This window comes from Corvus moneduloides, chromosome 1, assembly GCF_009650955.1.
Source record: "Corvus moneduloides isolate bCorMon1 chromosome 1, bCorMon1.pri, whole genome shotgun sequence".
In the NCBI taxonomy this organism is placed as follows: Eukaryota; Metazoa; Chordata; class Aves; order Passeriformes; family Corvidae; genus Corvus; species Corvus moneduloides.
In genome coordinates this window covers 69,865,654-69,882,908 of record NC_045476.1, presented here as the reverse complement: position 1 = coordinate 69,882,908, position 17,255 = coordinate 69,865,654, and the positions used below count along the sequence as shown (strand labels likewise).

Below are 17,255 nucleotides of genomic sequence, written 5' to 3'. Positions count from 1 at the left end.
ATTGAGAAGTTTCTGTGACTTGAAATAAGAGGAACACAGCATGGCTTAGGATACAATGGGGTACTTTTCTCATAAAATACTGAGGTATTTTCAGTGAATTACCCCATAATACTGGAAAAAAGTCTAAAGGAGAGATTATTCCACTTTTACTATGGATGACATATACTCCTTGTAGTCCTGCTGAATTAGTAACCCTGCACAGCTACAGCCTTGGGGCAAACGACACAATACAGGACCTCCAACGCAGACTCTGCAAAAAAGGCTTTGAACGAACAATCTCGTGGGTGAAGAGGACGCCCTTCTCTGCCACCAAAATAATCCAGCACCCAACAAGTGTGAAACCCAGGTATGCAGCCGTCCAGTCAAGGAACAATTTATAACTTCACACTGACCACCTTGAGCAGAGGCAGCAAGACGACACAGGCCAGGTAAGAGCCTGGAGAAATACACGGCAGAGGGTACATGGCGTCACTTTCTGATGGTTCATTCTGTGGTGTAAAACTCCAGCAGGCATACACAGAGTAAGATAATTGAAAAGGAAAATAAACAAGACTCTTTGAAGTCAACTTCCAAGTGCAGTCAAAACCACGGGCATTTAATTTACAGCATTCTTCAGCCTGCAGACATCTTAGGAAAATGTCCAATCCACTGAAATCAATAATAAATAAGTACTTTCAATGGATGCAGGAATTAACTCTTGTTATTTAAAAGTGGATTTGAATGCAGTTGTGCTGATAAAGCCCTCTCAAAATCCTCCTTCAGGGAGAGAATTTATTTTTGTTTATTTATGAGTATCTATGTTAATTTAATATCAGAAAAAGGAAGAGCAATAAATAAAGCCAAAAATAAACACATATACAAAACAGATATAAATAATATAATTTGCTTATACTTTGCCCTTGAAAACAATAAAAAACTATTACTCCAATCTTTAACTGCTTAGAACTCTGCCAATTAAACTTGAAGATGGAAGAGACATAGAGCAATGAAGTGCTGTGCAAGGCCACCCAGTATGGCACGAATTTGAACACAAGGCTACCTGGTACTTAGAGATATTGTGGGTTGTACTGCCCAAAGAAGAACAGATGTTTGAATTTATGTTTTAGTCGGGTCCTGCAACCAAAAGCTTCAAGGAAAAACCAAACTTTTTTCATGTGGGGGTCCTTTTTATGAATTACTTCAATTGATTGTTCTGATAAGAAGAGTATGGCCTTTACTCAAATGCTATCTCCCCTCTTTTTCCATTTCTTATCTGATTCACCTTTAAAGTTTATTTTGCAGTCCATCTGGAAACTGGAAGCAATTAAATATTCTTGATCTGGGATGGCCTACAGCACAAGTATTACAAGTGAATTTAACAGCAGGATTTCAGTGCAACAGAAATGAAATAAAATGGGTAAAAATCAAACCTTGATTGCATGGTAACACTTGTCTAGGTATTACTTTATACTTTAAATCTAATTTTCAGGTAATGAGAGGATTTCATAGGCCTAGAGACATAAAAGTGAGGGTGTCAGAAATTGTGCCACACCTAGTTTGTCTTCTTGTTACGTTACAAATCAACCAGGTGGGATGAACTAACTTTCGAGGAAAATCAATAGTGGTCAATTTTTCTAACCAAGATACTGCAATTAGAGGGCCAGCTTGATTTCAGGCTTCTGACCTAAGAATCAGGGAGGCTGAAGGATTTCTCATTCTCTACTACTAAACGTCATGATTTTCAATGTGCAGGTGTAAAGAAGATGTCACTAAAAATAGAAGTAATCAAGAGAGTCCCAGCTGCTTACTTTAACAGCAAACTAGACATATGCAAAAGAAAAACATGAGACTCCCTTCTAAAAAAACAGTTGATTAAAATTTTAGAGTAATTTAGCTTAAAATGCATATTTTGCTTGACAACTTGCAGAACAAATTGTCAGGGGGCCAGGAATAACCTAAAGCATAATAAAAGAGTACAGGAGACACAAAGTAAAGGGTTTCAGAGTCTCTCTCTTGCCTCATGAGGAATAGGAATGACCAAACAAGACGCCATTGTTTGCTTGCTTAGAATAAAACTGAGAGCAATGTTATCCTGGAGGGCTGACTTGATCAGGGCACCCAGCCACCCCCCAGAGGGACTGATGCTGCTCCTGTTCATCTTTTTCCCCAAAGCCACCTCTGCTGTACTCCCTGTGGTGCCCAGGACATCTGTCCAATACCAGTTCCACTAACCCAGCAGAAAACCACCTACCTTTGCTTCGGCCAGGTGACAAACCACACCAGACTCAGCCCAAATGGGGTCAGGGGAAGGACACACCTCCTTATGTGATACATGTATCACTTGGCTGCATAGTGGGCTTTTAAACTGCAATTTCCACCCAACACTCTCAACGGGAGGCAAAGAGATTTGCATGGCTGACCAACAGCCCAAGGTAGGGCGTTTATGCAGTTGTAAAACAGAGGATCTTCTCAGTAGGCTCCTGGCTGTGCAAAGTCACAGGTGACAAAGTGCACAGTGCTTAGCAGGCCAAAGTAAAACAGTGTGACATTGTAATAATCACGTAGAGCAAGATGTCTCCAAAGAAAGAGGGGGAAAACCTCTGAAGATGCAGGTACCATAAGAAACACGTCCATCAAAAGAGCAGTGCAGCTACACTGGCTTTCCAGGTGGGATGTCTGCTCAGACAGGCACTTGTGGTAGAACTTCTCGGTTGGAAAGCACATTTCAAATCTAAGTCATTCAACAAAGCAATGGTATCAAACCACAGACACCAAGTGAAACAATGCTCCCCCAAGCCAAGGGGTTTAAAAATACAACAGCACACATGCAAAGGAAAATATCTGTTGCAGAATAGCTGACTATCCAAACATCCGTGTTTCTCCGTTAAGCTGGAATATATAAAGCTGTACATAAAGAGCTATCAAAATTATGATGAGGTGCAAAGAAAAGTCTCTCAGACTTAAAAGGCTAACGATGTGTTGTCTCAAGTTTTCATTTCTTCACCCGAGAAATTTTAACTTGCACCAAAATATGTTTATATTAAATTCCAAAAGCTGCCATTTAAAATAAAAAAATTCTAAAAGCTGTCCTTGACACTCAGCATACATACACACACATGCTCCCAGTTAATTTATTTTACAGAATTATGACTTCAATGAACAACTCTTCAACTGCGAAGAAAGATCAAATCAGATAATAGCTCCACGAGTAACCCTTTTAACTAGGGACCTCCTAACTCTCTACTCATATCCCAAATTTTTTGTCCATATAAACAAATACCTACAGGATTTCATGAAAGTGAAAGCATTACAGGCAAATGACATGTTGCAAGAGAAGAGATATTAGAAACAAAAATCTGTACAAACTTTATTGAAAAGATAAATAACAGCTGCAGGAGCTCCAGGAAAGGAGGAGGGCAAGGGAGGAGAAGAGGAAGAATGAACAGATATCTCCATAGTAACTACAACTATGAAACTCAGGGGAGAACTTGTCTGAAAGCTGAAAGAAGGATGCTACCAGAGAAAACAGACTGCGATATAACTGGAAAAAAACCAGAAACTTCCAAATAATTTTCCACATGGTCAAGGGTCCCTTAAGCTTTAGTTTATTTAATTAGAGCCAAGAACAAATAGAGAGAAAAGCAAAGAAAAAAAGCATAAAATCAAAACATGATGATGACATGGCCATTACTGTACAAATTATTTAACAATAAACATACTGCTAAAAAACCAAATACACCAATATTCAGGTTAAGAAGAAAAAAATAGTTAGTTTCCCTCAGGAAATTCTGTGCTATTGAACACAACAATGGAAGAAGAGAAAGGAAAAGCACTATACCAGCATAAGCTAGGTGATACATGTAAAATTACCTTGATTTTTCTATCAATACAAGAGACCTGACTAGAGGAGATTTTTACAATACAGAGGTTTATACTTTTCAAATGCAGTTCAGACTTAGAAAACTCCTACAAGTCCCAAACTGAGATGCTGGTGACACGGACTGACCTATTTCTGAGCAGTAATCACACAACTCCAAACCTCTGTCATCCATCTGGGAGTCTCAAGACCCACACCCTTACCTGGAATCTTAATCTGACCCATAACAACACTAATACCCACATTCCTGTCAGTTTTGGTGAATCAGCAGTAGCTCACATTCATGCTGTCATTTGCAAGGAACATGTTGAGAACATGTTCCCATCACTCACACATTGTCCATGTAAGCCACAGGAATAATACAGAACAGGATTTTGTATAGTTCAGTGTATGCCAAACCAGCATGCAATATGAATACAATGTTCAAATACTTATAAAGATGAAAAAAACCCAACCAAACCAACAAACCCAAAACCCAAACCAAAACAACAACAAAACAAAACATAACAACGCACCACCAATATTCTTAAAATTCAGTATATTAGGACACACTTCCACCTTAAAATATTGGAATGGTGCTCTCTTTTTTAGTATCATTATCTTTACACAGCACATAGGACAACACCAGGTGTAGCAAAGAATTACGTTAGCCCAAACATCAGCCTAGAGTTTTATACAGACAATGGCTTATTTGCATTAAAATAATCACTTTCACATTGGCAAACAAATTTGCCTGAAAAAAGTGTCTTTTTCAACTATTTCGTACATCAGTTTAGAGTGACCTCTCCCTAGTATTAAAGTAATCAACATCAAGCCTGTAAGGCACAGGGGTGAGACATGAATTATGTGAATCACAGTTAGGGATGGGTTATCAGGCAGCTGAAGGAGTGCTGGCCATACACAGAACGACAGAAACAACTGCACCTATCCTGTCTGGTTTGGAAACTTCCTTGATTCCTCAGTGAATGAGTCCAGACTCAAAGTCACAAAGACCTTTTCCCAGCAACTCTGACTTCTGAAAAGATGGTGGCAGGTGAGAACAAGCAAGTTTGAATTGGACATGGCGTAACACTTCTTCCAGCTTGCTATAAATCATACCTTCATAATTATTAAATCACTACTCAAAACAAGTTGTTACATAGCTGCCTACCACAAAGTTCAAGTGTTCCCAGATTATTGTACCTTGTTATATCTTTGCATGTCCAGATAGAAGAATTCGTGTCACAACTTCTTGTTTGTTCCTTATGAAAATACTGAAAGAACATTAATCACCCTATTTCTTTCCTTTTCAAACTACATACAATGATCTTCTTGACTTGCATTATAAAGCAGGTAATCTGTCTTTTTACTATTTCTCTACAAAATCCACTCCAATGGGACTATTATTGCTTTTGTTATATGGCTAGTTATTTAAATATAAATGTGCAGCACTAAAAATATATTCCAATCATATCAGCATTTCCAGAAAAGGAGGGAGCGTGGGGGGGAGAGGCTTTAAGAAAAATTATTATACATAAATCTTATTGCCATTTTGGTTTTATTGTGGATTAATGCAGTTCTTCATGAGCAAACAACTAGTGCAGATTTGCACTGCCTACTGAAATTAGAATAAAATAACAGAAGCACCTGGTTGATAAGTGGGCTTTCATTGTGTTGTAGCAGGCAACAGCTGAACACAAACATATTACATAGTGTTCCAATTAGTGAAAAGACTGTTCATTAAAAAAGTCCTGGAAAAACACTTTGATATTAAGAGCAGTCTCCTGCTTTCACACCCAAGTCATAATACACTGCTCTCTCCATCATCTACAATACCAAGCAGAAATCCCTCACAAACTTACAAATGTGGGAACAGCATTGACCTTGTTTTACATCTTGCATGAAGTGCTAAGTCTAGTGCTAAAGAGACTGTTCATTATTAACTATAAAAACAATCTGACAAAAGAAAAAGAAAAAAAAAAAAAGAGGGGAAAAAGATCCCCATCCCCAAATCCCCTCAACCTTTTGACAGCTCTACTGCAAGAAAGTCCTTTGCAAATCAAGCTGAAAAGGATATATCACTAAAAGAAACTACTTAAATTAGCAGCTTGCCTAATATGCAAAAGCTTGCCTACCCTTGACTGGCTTTTTTTTGTGCTGAGGGTGCAAAACAGCTCTGCCAGCCTAGCAGCTGTGCAGCCACCAGCCAGGGGAGATCAGCATGCTTGTCTCCCCCTCCTTGGGACACATACTCCCACCTTTTCATTTGACAAACCTTAGCCCTCATGTTGCTCCAAAATGAGCCAGTTCAGGGAGTTAAAACTGGCATCTAAAAATACAATTTTAAAAAGACAAACAGGAAAAAGAAGCAGGCAGCAGGGAGCCAGCACAAGGCAAGGAGCATGAGCACATCCCCATGGGTTGGCCTTGCTGTAGTGCACAATCACACTTCTGACTGTCACATGCTTGAGACCGTTAGCAGAAAGCTGCTGTATTAATTAAAGGCCTCAGAAGGTTCCTAATAAGCAATTTCTGGCCAATCTAGCCGTGGCAGCTTAAAATGCTACTGCTCCCCAGTGGGTTGTTCCTTTCTCCTACAGCCAACAACCTTTCCCTGCAGCAGAAACTGGACAAAGAGTCTTCTCCCAGAAGCTCTGCACACCCTTGCACCAGTGGGCAATGTCCATCCCCTGTTTTGCTACTGCAAGATGGGAAATTTCTCCAACCCTAATTTTTTCCTAAACTAAACCAATGTCTTTTTTCCCCTTAACAGAGAGAATATTCTGACATTAAACTTTAAAAAAATCCCCGATTTAAAGCTTAACATGATCAACATCAGTCAGCCCTCCTCTACTTCTCACAGCCCTCTATTAAGACAACTTACAATAAAAGATAAATGCATTTGTGCATTTGGCAATTCCCCATGTGAATTTCTGGGAAGGGGGCCATGTAAATGAGTAGCCACCTGATTAGTAACAGGAAGCAAGCAATAGCCGATTATCACCAAAGATCAACATACTGTCATATGAAGTCTGCTCTGCATATCTCTTCCTGGGTAAGGTGGGCAACTTGTTGCTAGAAAACACACAGCTGTCTCTGCACACTGTTATTAATTCCCAGTGGTTGCAGTCCTTAAGAGTTGCCCATAAAAATGTACGAGCATCCAGCACAGACCAAACACCTTTGGACAGTTACCTATTGATTTTCTCAACTGAGAATCATAGCTGGAAACTGGAGATTCACAACAAAAACATGCAGCTACATGGAAGCTACACTTCTCCTTCAGCAATAACCTTTTGTTCATAGGTTTTGAAAAATGTATGATCTTTACATGGTGAAGGCCACCCAATCTGATAGTTTATCAAGCCCATATACCAACAGTTTTGTTCGTCTCTCCCCAAAGCATTGAACAAAACCAGCAACTTCTCTCATTTACATGGCAACTAGACAGCAATCCATTGCCACAGCAGATTCAGTGTAACACTTGAATGCTTGGCTTTTGCCAAATGTTAGAATAATGCTGGCACTTTTCACCTTCACTGCTGAAAGAAGTATTTACTGCTTAGGATTATCCTGCTGGCTTCCCTTCAGACCTGACCACTAGTAATACACACAGCTCAGATCAAAGTAAGTGTTTTCCATCCTTTTGAGTGTAAACTCAAATAAAGCTAAGTATTTTGAAGCACTAAGCTTGCCACTACTGCCACTGCCAATCCTCCCCAAACTCCATTTACTCTGTAAGAAGGGCTTGCAGTTTTGGACTTATCTGGAGGCTGCAAAGGGGCAAAGCTGTACATGTCTCCTTTTCTCTTTACCACCACCAGCAGCTGAACTCCTGTAGCACCAACAAAAGGCGGGCTGCAGACTTTTAGAACTGTTCCAGAATATTATTTCAATATAAAATAATACATGTAAAAAGAAATGGAGATGGGAATTTTCGCATCAGATGCAAACCTGGTTGTGTAAGAAGCTTCCTCCAGTCCCCAGAGAGCAAAGGTATTAATTACTGACTACACTCTGACTAGCTGGAACCATTTGAAGCCTAACAGTGTCAGGCCAGTGCATTCAAAAATCCTGCTCCATCAAACAAAGTATCTAAGTGAGTTTCTGAACAAAATCTGCAGTATTAGATTAAATCTGCACACCTTCAACATAACAGCCATCTCTTTCCTTTATGGCTCTTCAATCAAGCTATGATACTAGAAAAGGGGTTGAAACTGGAAAATTAAATAGATATGATAAACCTTAAGCTGTGCTTGGCTGGGGGTGTTCTACTGTTGTGTTATTCTGCTTGGCATATATATGTGAAATAAGGAATACTTGTCTCTGATCTCTTCACTGGTCCACAGCCAGGCTGGTAGGGATTTACCTCCCCCACAGATGCCTGCCAGCACCCACCTATCTACAGCTGAGTCCAGTAACTCACTGGGAGCATCCACTACCTAGTTTTGACCCAAGGGAGGGCTACACCAGGGATAGTTGGCACCAACAGGGATAGTGAGACCACAAGGCAATGTTAACTGCTAGCAAATTCACCCTCCACTCAGTTTGCTACAAGAACTTACACTTGCTGCTCATCCAGGCTCTTGTGCAAATTGTCTCTGAAACTGGAGGAGTTTGGATCAACTATAAATGCAAACTAAAACCACACACATGCTGCACACATGCATGAATCCCTATCCCCTTTATGTAAGGTGACCTGCTCTAGGCAGGGGGAGGAAATGCTGCCAGATTAGTCCCTGAACTGATGGACAGGGGGCCAGAAGGCTGCCAGATAGAGCAGCTGGGAAGAGGTGGGAAGAAGGAACTGGGAAAAGATTGCCTCCACAGTGCCAGCCTGCCATTACATTTAAGAACTGAAAGGTCAAACCAGAGTCTTAAACTACTGAAGAAACTGGATTACAGTTTAAGAGAAGCAACCCAGAAAAGATCTGTCTGCAAAGAGGAAGCTCAGGGAGGAAAAGAAATAGGTAAAAGTCTGTGTTGGGTGTAAATGGAAACAAAGCAAGAACAGTCCCCTTCACAGCAACTAAAGTAACAACTGTAATATTATCTCAACAGCTCATGATGCTTGAAGAAGTTGTGAAGTGATGCCTTGCCTTCCATGAAAGCCAGAGAAAGTTTTCATCTTGGGTCTGTGTTGGGGCTGGGTTTTTTTGTTGTTGTTTTTAACCTGAAAAGTACCAAAAGCACTGAGCTCCCTATTATTATGCCTGAACCACCTAGCTGCCTCTCAAGGGTCTGAATTCCCTCAGCCCAAACCCACCAAATATTCTTCCAAGAATGTTTCACCCAGAGTACTCAAGTGCAGTTTCTGGAGACTGGTGATGTAGAAATCCCACTCATTTCTGAAGCTGGACTGTGCAGGGCACCAGAAGCAGGTACAGTGTAAGGGACAAGCCCTCCTGCCCCTTGCCAGCCCCAAGAGAGGAAGGGGATATCCCCCTGGTTGCACTGACAGCTGCTCCTACAACTATACTCTGAACAAGAGATAAAAGTCTCACTCACGCTAACAATGAAGAAACCTGGCAAAAGGCCTCAATTCATTTTCTTCTTGCTATTATTTTTAATCCTAACCAGCTTCTTGAAGCTACTCATGGTGTGACCCTGCAAGCCATTATGCGAGCACAGCTAAGGAATGAGGGGACCAACTAAAGCACTGAGGGAAGCAGAAAGAAATTCCTTAAGATAATGTGCATGCAACAGGTTGGCTGTGAAATAATGACCACGGTGTCCCAGGATCACACCAACAGTAGATGTCACCTAAATAGCTCAGCAGAAATAATTTTCAATCCCCCAATGTATCTCATAAAGCCCAAAATCAGCCCACAAATATCTTTGCCCTGACCAGCAGTAGGATGCAATAAGCCTTGCAAAATTTCTACCAGTATGGAAGATAACACAAATTTTACTCTGATATGCCTGATGAGCTAAGTGGGCATATTAGTTAAGAGTTTTAGTTTGTTGCTTGGGTGCACAGAAAAGATTGTGGGGACCAGGGATATGAAACAGTGGAACAAGAACAGGAGGGTGTCCAGGAAAGCACCAGTCTCCTCACCCCATCAGGCTTCTCAGTGGAATTATAAAGTCATACAGAAAACAGGAATACTTCTTTTGTTTGGAAGAAAACTGTTATTGTTGTTATTATAACTATATGGTTTGTTTTGGCTTGGAACTAGGATGCAAGAAGTGTGGAGGAAAAAAGGTTGAGGAAGCATTTCTGATCCTGTCTTTTAAGTGGCATTTTTTAGACAGCCTGTTTCCGTTCTTACTTCACAGAGAGGACAACTCCCAGCCACCTGCATTCTCAGCATATTTTCTATAATAGATTGGCTTGAGGTCTATGATTTTAACCCACATTTTGCACATTCAGTGAGTTCTAGGAAAGAGGAGGCAGCTTGCTGCAGCAGTATCTCAAAGTAGTCTTTTGCAACCGATACCCACCACACTCCCTTACTATGCAGTCCCTCTTCTCAGAAGCATCTGTTTTGTCCTTTCCTATCTTTTTAACCTTACATGGTTTCATTCACTGAAAATTAGAAATACCAACAATAACTGTAACTACTTTAGTGATGCTTTCCTTGAAATTGCACACACATACATATTGACATGACCTGAGAGGCAAACACCAGGAGAGGAGAGAGTCTTAAGGCATTTAAATTAGCATTCACCTACTGTAAAATAATAACGGCTTTTCCATGCTTTCCAAAACAGCAACGAGAACCATCTATACCAACAGGTGAAGCAAAGCTTGCTATATCTTTGCTGTTCATAGAAGGAATCCATGCTGCAACATCTGTTTATGGTAGGGCAGTAGGTGCGACCACAACCTACTGATAACATAATGCAACACTCTAAGAGACAAAGCAGAAAGGCTCTACTTTAATCATAACGCACTACTGACCTTTTCCTTGAGGGCCCTTCTTCAAAATCTGAAGAACTAACATCGTTGCTTGTTGAGGACACTTGCGATGCATCGTCCTTCTCATTCTCCAGCTGTTCTGATCCTGGTCCTAATCCTTTAGATTGGCCATTAGTGAGAAGTCCTGCAAACATGACAAAGGAGTACACAATATTCAAAACCTGCATTACCAGTGATTTTATAAAAATTCACATGTGACACTTACAATAGAGAGCTGATGTCCAAAGCAACTGTCTTGCAAAGAGATAGACTGACAACATTGATTTTGTACAGAGGTACTTTAATAAAAATCTGCCAGCCTGCCTGCTTCTGATTTGGTTAACTCTAAGACCCCAATCTCAAATAACTCCAATATGAGTGTTTGCAATAGTGTTTATAATCTTGTCACTTTCGAAAAAGGGACACATCTTAGTCAAATTCATCCTTGTTTTACAGAATTCCTGTGACTGGCATAGATGAGAGTCTTTTGCATTTATCTGTGGATTCATAAAATTAAGCTGCCATTTGGTCCAATTTGACATCATCTTGCTCTTCATTCTGGCGCCTCCAACTACTGCAATTTATGATCCTTTGAAAAAAATCCTACATCCCAAAGAAGTGAACATCAAATGTCCATTTCCTGACTTTGATTCTTCTGGCCAAGTGTCACTCATCTACAGAAACTCCAGACTGCCAGAAAAGGTACACAGGGCATCAAAGGTACACAGGACACAGCTGCCTTCCCTTTTGTGCCTTTTCTCTCCTGGAGAAATAATACAGCAAGCAGAGTCCCACACAGACGGAAGAGAGCATTGGACCTTTGCAAGCATAACTTTTAACAAATTTTGTGTATTCTATGCCACCAAGTAACTACAATATAATATGACTCTTACAAACAACAGCAGATAGGCAATGAAACCACTCATACTTAAGGAAGAATTAAAATAGTAACATATTCTTCAGCAGGCTCTGGGATGAGAGGGAGGAAACAATTTTATTAGCTCACTCTTTACTCCATGTTATAAGAGCTTATTACCAGAGGAGCTGCAATTTCATCCAGGAGAATGCTTTCTCATCTCTCCACCCAAATAGTTTTACAAATGGCATAACAAAGCTTTGTTTCACTGCTGTACTTCCTCAGAGAAATGTTGATAAGACTTCTCTCCCTCCTTTAGCCATTTCAGTCTCTCTTTCAAAAACTGCACCTTAGAAAAGAAAATGTGGCGGGGAAGGGGGTGGGGGCTACCCTTTCCAAGATGAGCCAGGCAGTGAGGCTGGTCAGAGTACTAAACTGAAAACATTTACTAAGAACTGCAGTTCAAGAATTTCCACCAGCACTACATGAGTGCCAGACCATTTCGGACCTCTGTTTTCAGGAAAATCACCATCCAGTACCACCAATGCACTTACTCATTGCATAACCAAGCATTCCGCCAAGCTCAGCTCCGAAGAGACATCGAAGCATAACCAGAGCAAGAGCAAAGACACCTGCTCCGGTGAGCTGCTGTCTCTAAGCACTGGAAGCTTGGCCACAGTTGTAGCCAAATGCTCCTTCCTCACAAGGCCATTTATTCACTGGTCGCTTGGGCACTACGACTGCCAGCGGGCTCTGAACTTCACCAATTCCAATCTAATTGCTCTGACTGCCCATTTTTAAACAGCCTAATCCAAAGCCTGCATCATATCTCTCACTCTCATTTTACCAACTGAAGTCTGCTCATATTCATTGTGAACTATACCACATTTCTGCTGACTTGGGCTATGTGATGGCCACATGCTGCAGTTTTTGCATATGCTGTTTTAAAAACTTCACCTACGAAGCAGAAATATGGATTGTTTTTTTTGTGGGGAAGAGTCGGTGAACTGGTAGCTCAATTTTTTTCCCTAATACACAGCCCACAGAGCAAAAGTTGAAACTACACACCAATTTTTGCATTAAATTGTCTCTTCTAGCCAGCTCCAGACTGTCAGGGAGAAGTAAAATGACCCAGTTTACATTTTCTCTCCCCTTTTGTTGAATTCCTTTTGATATTTCCTTTCCATTAAAGGGATCTCAAACTGTGACCCAACAAATAAAACAAATTTCAGTATCAGCACATGATACTACAAAAGGGTTTGTAGTGTAACCACACAATCATATGACGTGGGGTGACAGCATCCCTTCAAAGCATTCCCGAGGAAATGAAGGCAAACTTTGAAAAAACACTTGAATAGATTATATTTCTATGCTGAACTCACTCCCTCTAGAAGCCCTAGTGCCTAAGTTTATTCTTATAAAAGTTTCAACTTTTGCTTTGCATTTTTCCATGAAACCACTGCTGATAAAATTTACAATTTTTGAACTCCAGGGAAGTCTAAATCAAGCATATCATTTGAGGCCTGACACTCAGTAACTTAACTCTTATGGCAGAATTTGATTAGGTTTTCCAAAAGCAATATTTGTTCTGGAGACCTGCCATATGTAAAACCCAGGAACCTGAAGTATATGAGTCAAGAAAATCACCTTTCGGGCTGTCAACTTGCATGCACTTGGAAGGCAATTTTTATTCATCCTTTCACCCTGCCAAACCATCAGCTCCCTTGGGAGACAAGCATGATTTGTGTTCCTCAAGGAAAAAAGTATCGGTTTGCCTACCATTACTCATCATAACCAGCACCATTCCAAGACGCAGTAATATTGCCGATAACTGATGTTAGCTATCGCCCGCTGGAACCAACTAAAACAAGTGCCCTGAAAGAGAGGCATAAAACTACAAATGAGAGATACTGATAAATACTGGGAATGGGTGTCATGTTCCACAGGTTTTCAGGGCAAGCATAATTGCAAAATCCACTCTGAAGTGATGAAAGGCACAGATAGCCACAATCCAAAGCCTCCTTTCAAGCGCTGGAGAGAAAGCACATGCTGAAGCAGGCTGTTATACAGTTTACTGCCACTCGATCATTTTTATATCAAATGCATTCAGCTTGCCCCCAGATACCTTTCCCTTCAAATGCCATTCCTGTTATCTCTAACTGCAATAAGCCACATTCTTTTCTGCTGCGCATCAGCTGGGAGCCATGAAAGGTCTGGAAGCCTTAGGACAGGATGGCGACCCCACAGTTTTGCCAAGTGATACTCAGGCACTCCCATCACCATTAATGAGTTGGTACCAGTGCAGTGGACAGGTCATACAGGTCTGCTGGTGCACTTAAGGAGCATCAACCCATGTGAGTTTGACTCTCCAAGGCCAACCACACTACAGGAAGCAGCAGGCATTCGTATTTCTTAAAAGCTGAGTAGTACAGTTGTGTACGTATATAAAGAGAGAAGAGCAACTGAGCAATAAAACACTCTTTTGTATAGTCTGGAAAGCTGAACCACTCCAAGGAGTGGCTACTTCAGAGCACCCAGCAACAGTCAAGGAATCAGCAAGCCCTCCAGAGTCAAATCAAATCAAAGGGACAAATAGTTCCTCTACTGCTTTTCCATGGCTGTGCCCTTCAGCCTCTAAAACCACAATGCCAGCAAGCCCTGGCTCCTGTCGAAGCCCATGACATTCTCAGCTGCTGGAGAGCTGGCAGAGGCTGCCTGCCCCTTGCCCACTAGGCTCATCTCAGCCCTAGCTCTCACTGCCTTCTCCCCTGGCAGCTGGACTCATGACCAGCCACCAGACCTGAATAACTAGGCAGAATAAATCAGGGTTGATAAAAATAAGACTTTATTCCTGTAATAGAAAGTGTTTGTTTTAAAAGTCAAATTAGATTTTTCAGAAAAAATAAACCTCATTAAAATTAAGTTTGAAAGTACAGCAACTTGCATTATAAGTCACTGTAGGATTTCAGTTATTAAAATGACTTACATGAAATAATTTATATATACAGAGAAGCACTGCATATTTGCTGTCAAAGTTTAAAAGGAACTGAACAGTTCAAAGTCACTGAATAAACACTACCTTAATTAAGTCAGTAATAATGAATTATTTAATTAAGTCACAATACAGGAACTTGCATATCAAATGACATCTATGACCCTTTAAATACACTGTTCTGGCTCTAACTGATCAAGACTAGACACTTTCAGAGAAAGGCCAATTACTAATTCCTAATAATTAAAAAGGGTAGCTTAAAACTGAACCATAGAGATCTTAACATCCTCTCTAAAATGCATTTTAGTCACATAAATGTCAACTTCACCATTTTCCTGAATTTGTTTTTAAACTTCCACAAATGCTGCAATACCAAACTGCAGTTTTAGATACATGCTGCTTAAAAAGACCAAAAGAAAAAGAGCTTCCATTTATCAGTACTGAGAAAAAGCAGCAAACGTCACTTTTTCATCCACTGTTACAAGTGAGAGGAAGTACAAAAGCCCTTTCTGCATACAAGTCATTATTAAAGAGACTTCTATCACCTCCTATTTATTTGCCTTCCACACTGAATGTTTTCAGATCTGTCTGTGGCTACAAGTCTGTTTGTTTTTTCACATGCAGGAAGGGCTCTGCTCTGAGAGCTGAGCCCTACCCTCTAGGGTGATCCACACAGAGTACGGATATTATGGCTTTACAACCTGCCCACAGCGTGCTCCCTCTTGTTCCCACTCCATCTCACTGCCCCCTTTGCTGCTCAGCTGTAGCTTGTAGCTGAGCAGAGGTCTTGCTGAGCCTACTCCAGCAACCAGAACATCCCTCTCACCAAAAACAGAGTGTGTAAAGAACAGTTAAATCTGCTTAAATTAGCTTATTATAGGGGCATTGTGCTGACTCAAGTGGATTGCTTCTCATAAGAGCCTAGCAAGTAAGACTTAACAATACCAGCACACGCAGAGCTTAATTTACATTGGTACACATTTGCTGACCTTACTGGTTTTGGTGATAACACACCCAGCAATCTACAACTCTTCTCAAGTCATGATCTAACTCATCTCTGGTCATCTGGAGAGATGACTGACAGGCACATACAGGACAGGTCTTGGGAGCATCTGAAGATGTGATACAAAATCCCAGTACCTGGGAATGCACCATATAATAAAACATGATGTTAACTCTAAATACATAGAAGGAAAACTGAGGAGGAAGAGAGGAGCAGAAAGCAGCAACGTAAGAGAAGACAGAAAAAAAGTAAGGGAGGGTTTGGAGTTAGTTGGTTTTAAAAATAGATGAGATTGCAATTACTGGTATGTTCTTCATTATTAAAGTTACTGAATAATCGGGAAACCAAAGGGGAGCATCTGAGCAAATTTCAGCATCATGTGGTTAGTTAACTAAGTGGTTGGGTGAAGAGACTTTCACAATGTTTCCAAAACACTATTTCCACATCACTTACTCTAACGCCAACAAGGCATCTCAGCATGAACATTTCCATGTTCTTACAATAGAGCAACACCTATTTTAGCTTGCTGTTTCCCAGTCCTAAGGCAGCTTAGGAAAAAAAATACATTCAATTGTATTTCCAGTCAATTCTCACAGTCAGAGGCAACCCACAAAGCCATTATGTTAGGAAAATCAGCAGTCAACACCCCACAAACACAAGCCAAAGATATCAAAACCATTAAATGACCTAAACAAAGACAATTTCAACATGACCATATTCACAGCTTTCTATATGAGATAACGTCAGAGGGTCCACAGCCCAAGGGAGCCATCCTGCAGATCTCAACAATATGTGAAATATGTAACTCTGCTCCTGGGTGCTTTTTGACTACACAGGGACACTTTTCTTCCCACTGCCAAGAGATTCTGGGTTGGTTTCCCCCCTGGCAGTCCTTTCCCTGCAGTCCTCCCTGGTTCCTGCAAGCTGAACTGCTCTGGGCTGGTAGAAAAGGTCCAGTTTCCAGGGCAAGCAGCAAAACAAACACAAGTTACAGTAAGTTAAAAAGGGGATTTACCCAAGGCAGCATTCTCACTGTGCTAGGATGACAATGCTCCTTATGAGAGCATGTAATAAATAGCAGGGACTGTAGTTACATAGCCATGGAGCTAGAGTTCTGTTCCCTTATGGAGTAACATGCCTGTCCAAACTTCAGCTGTGCAGTCATGGGAGTTGTACAGGAAAGCTTTGTTTAAAAATATTAATGATTTCTTTCTTTCTGCACCATCTCATTTAGGAGAGCTGACACAAAAGTTAGAAAGCAAAGGGTTTAAGCACAGTGTTATAAAGTCTGATGGTTAACCATCCCACACCATGGTCTGGAAGTTTAGTACCACCTGAACGTGGACAAAGTTTTGAGCATAACCACACCATGGAAGACCACCAACATGAATTCTATGCCTAAAATAGAAAGGGAAAAAATTACTATCTTCAGCTCTTTAAATATTTACTCTGGCCATCAGTTTCACAAAGGTACAGAATGTTTCGCACACATTCTGTACAAAAATCAAAACCAGCAATAAACTGGTGGCTCACCTACACCTCTTGTTTTCCTTCAGCCTTGTAGATATTGCCTACCAAGACTTTAGTACAGTCTTTCACACCATTTCCCACACACTTTGCTTGAGAAACTGGCTGCTCATGGCTTGGATGGGTGCAGTGTTTGCTGGT

The 17,255-nt window shown here is 40.8% G+C and overlaps 1 protein-coding gene across 1 annotated transcript in view; it reads right to left on the bottom strand.

Annotated features, from left to right (window-relative positions):
• Nucleotides 1–17,255, bottom strand: part of JARID2 (jumonji and AT-rich interaction domain containing 2) — a 213,900-nt gene that overhangs the window by 81,675 nt on the left and 114,970 nt on the right. Inside the window, exon 3 of the mRNA XM_032114863.1 lies at nt 10,740–10,881. Coding sequence (XP_031970754.1) covers nt 10,740–10,881 — 142 coding nt within the window. The remainder of the gene's footprint in view (nt 1–10,739; nt 10,882–17,255) is intronic.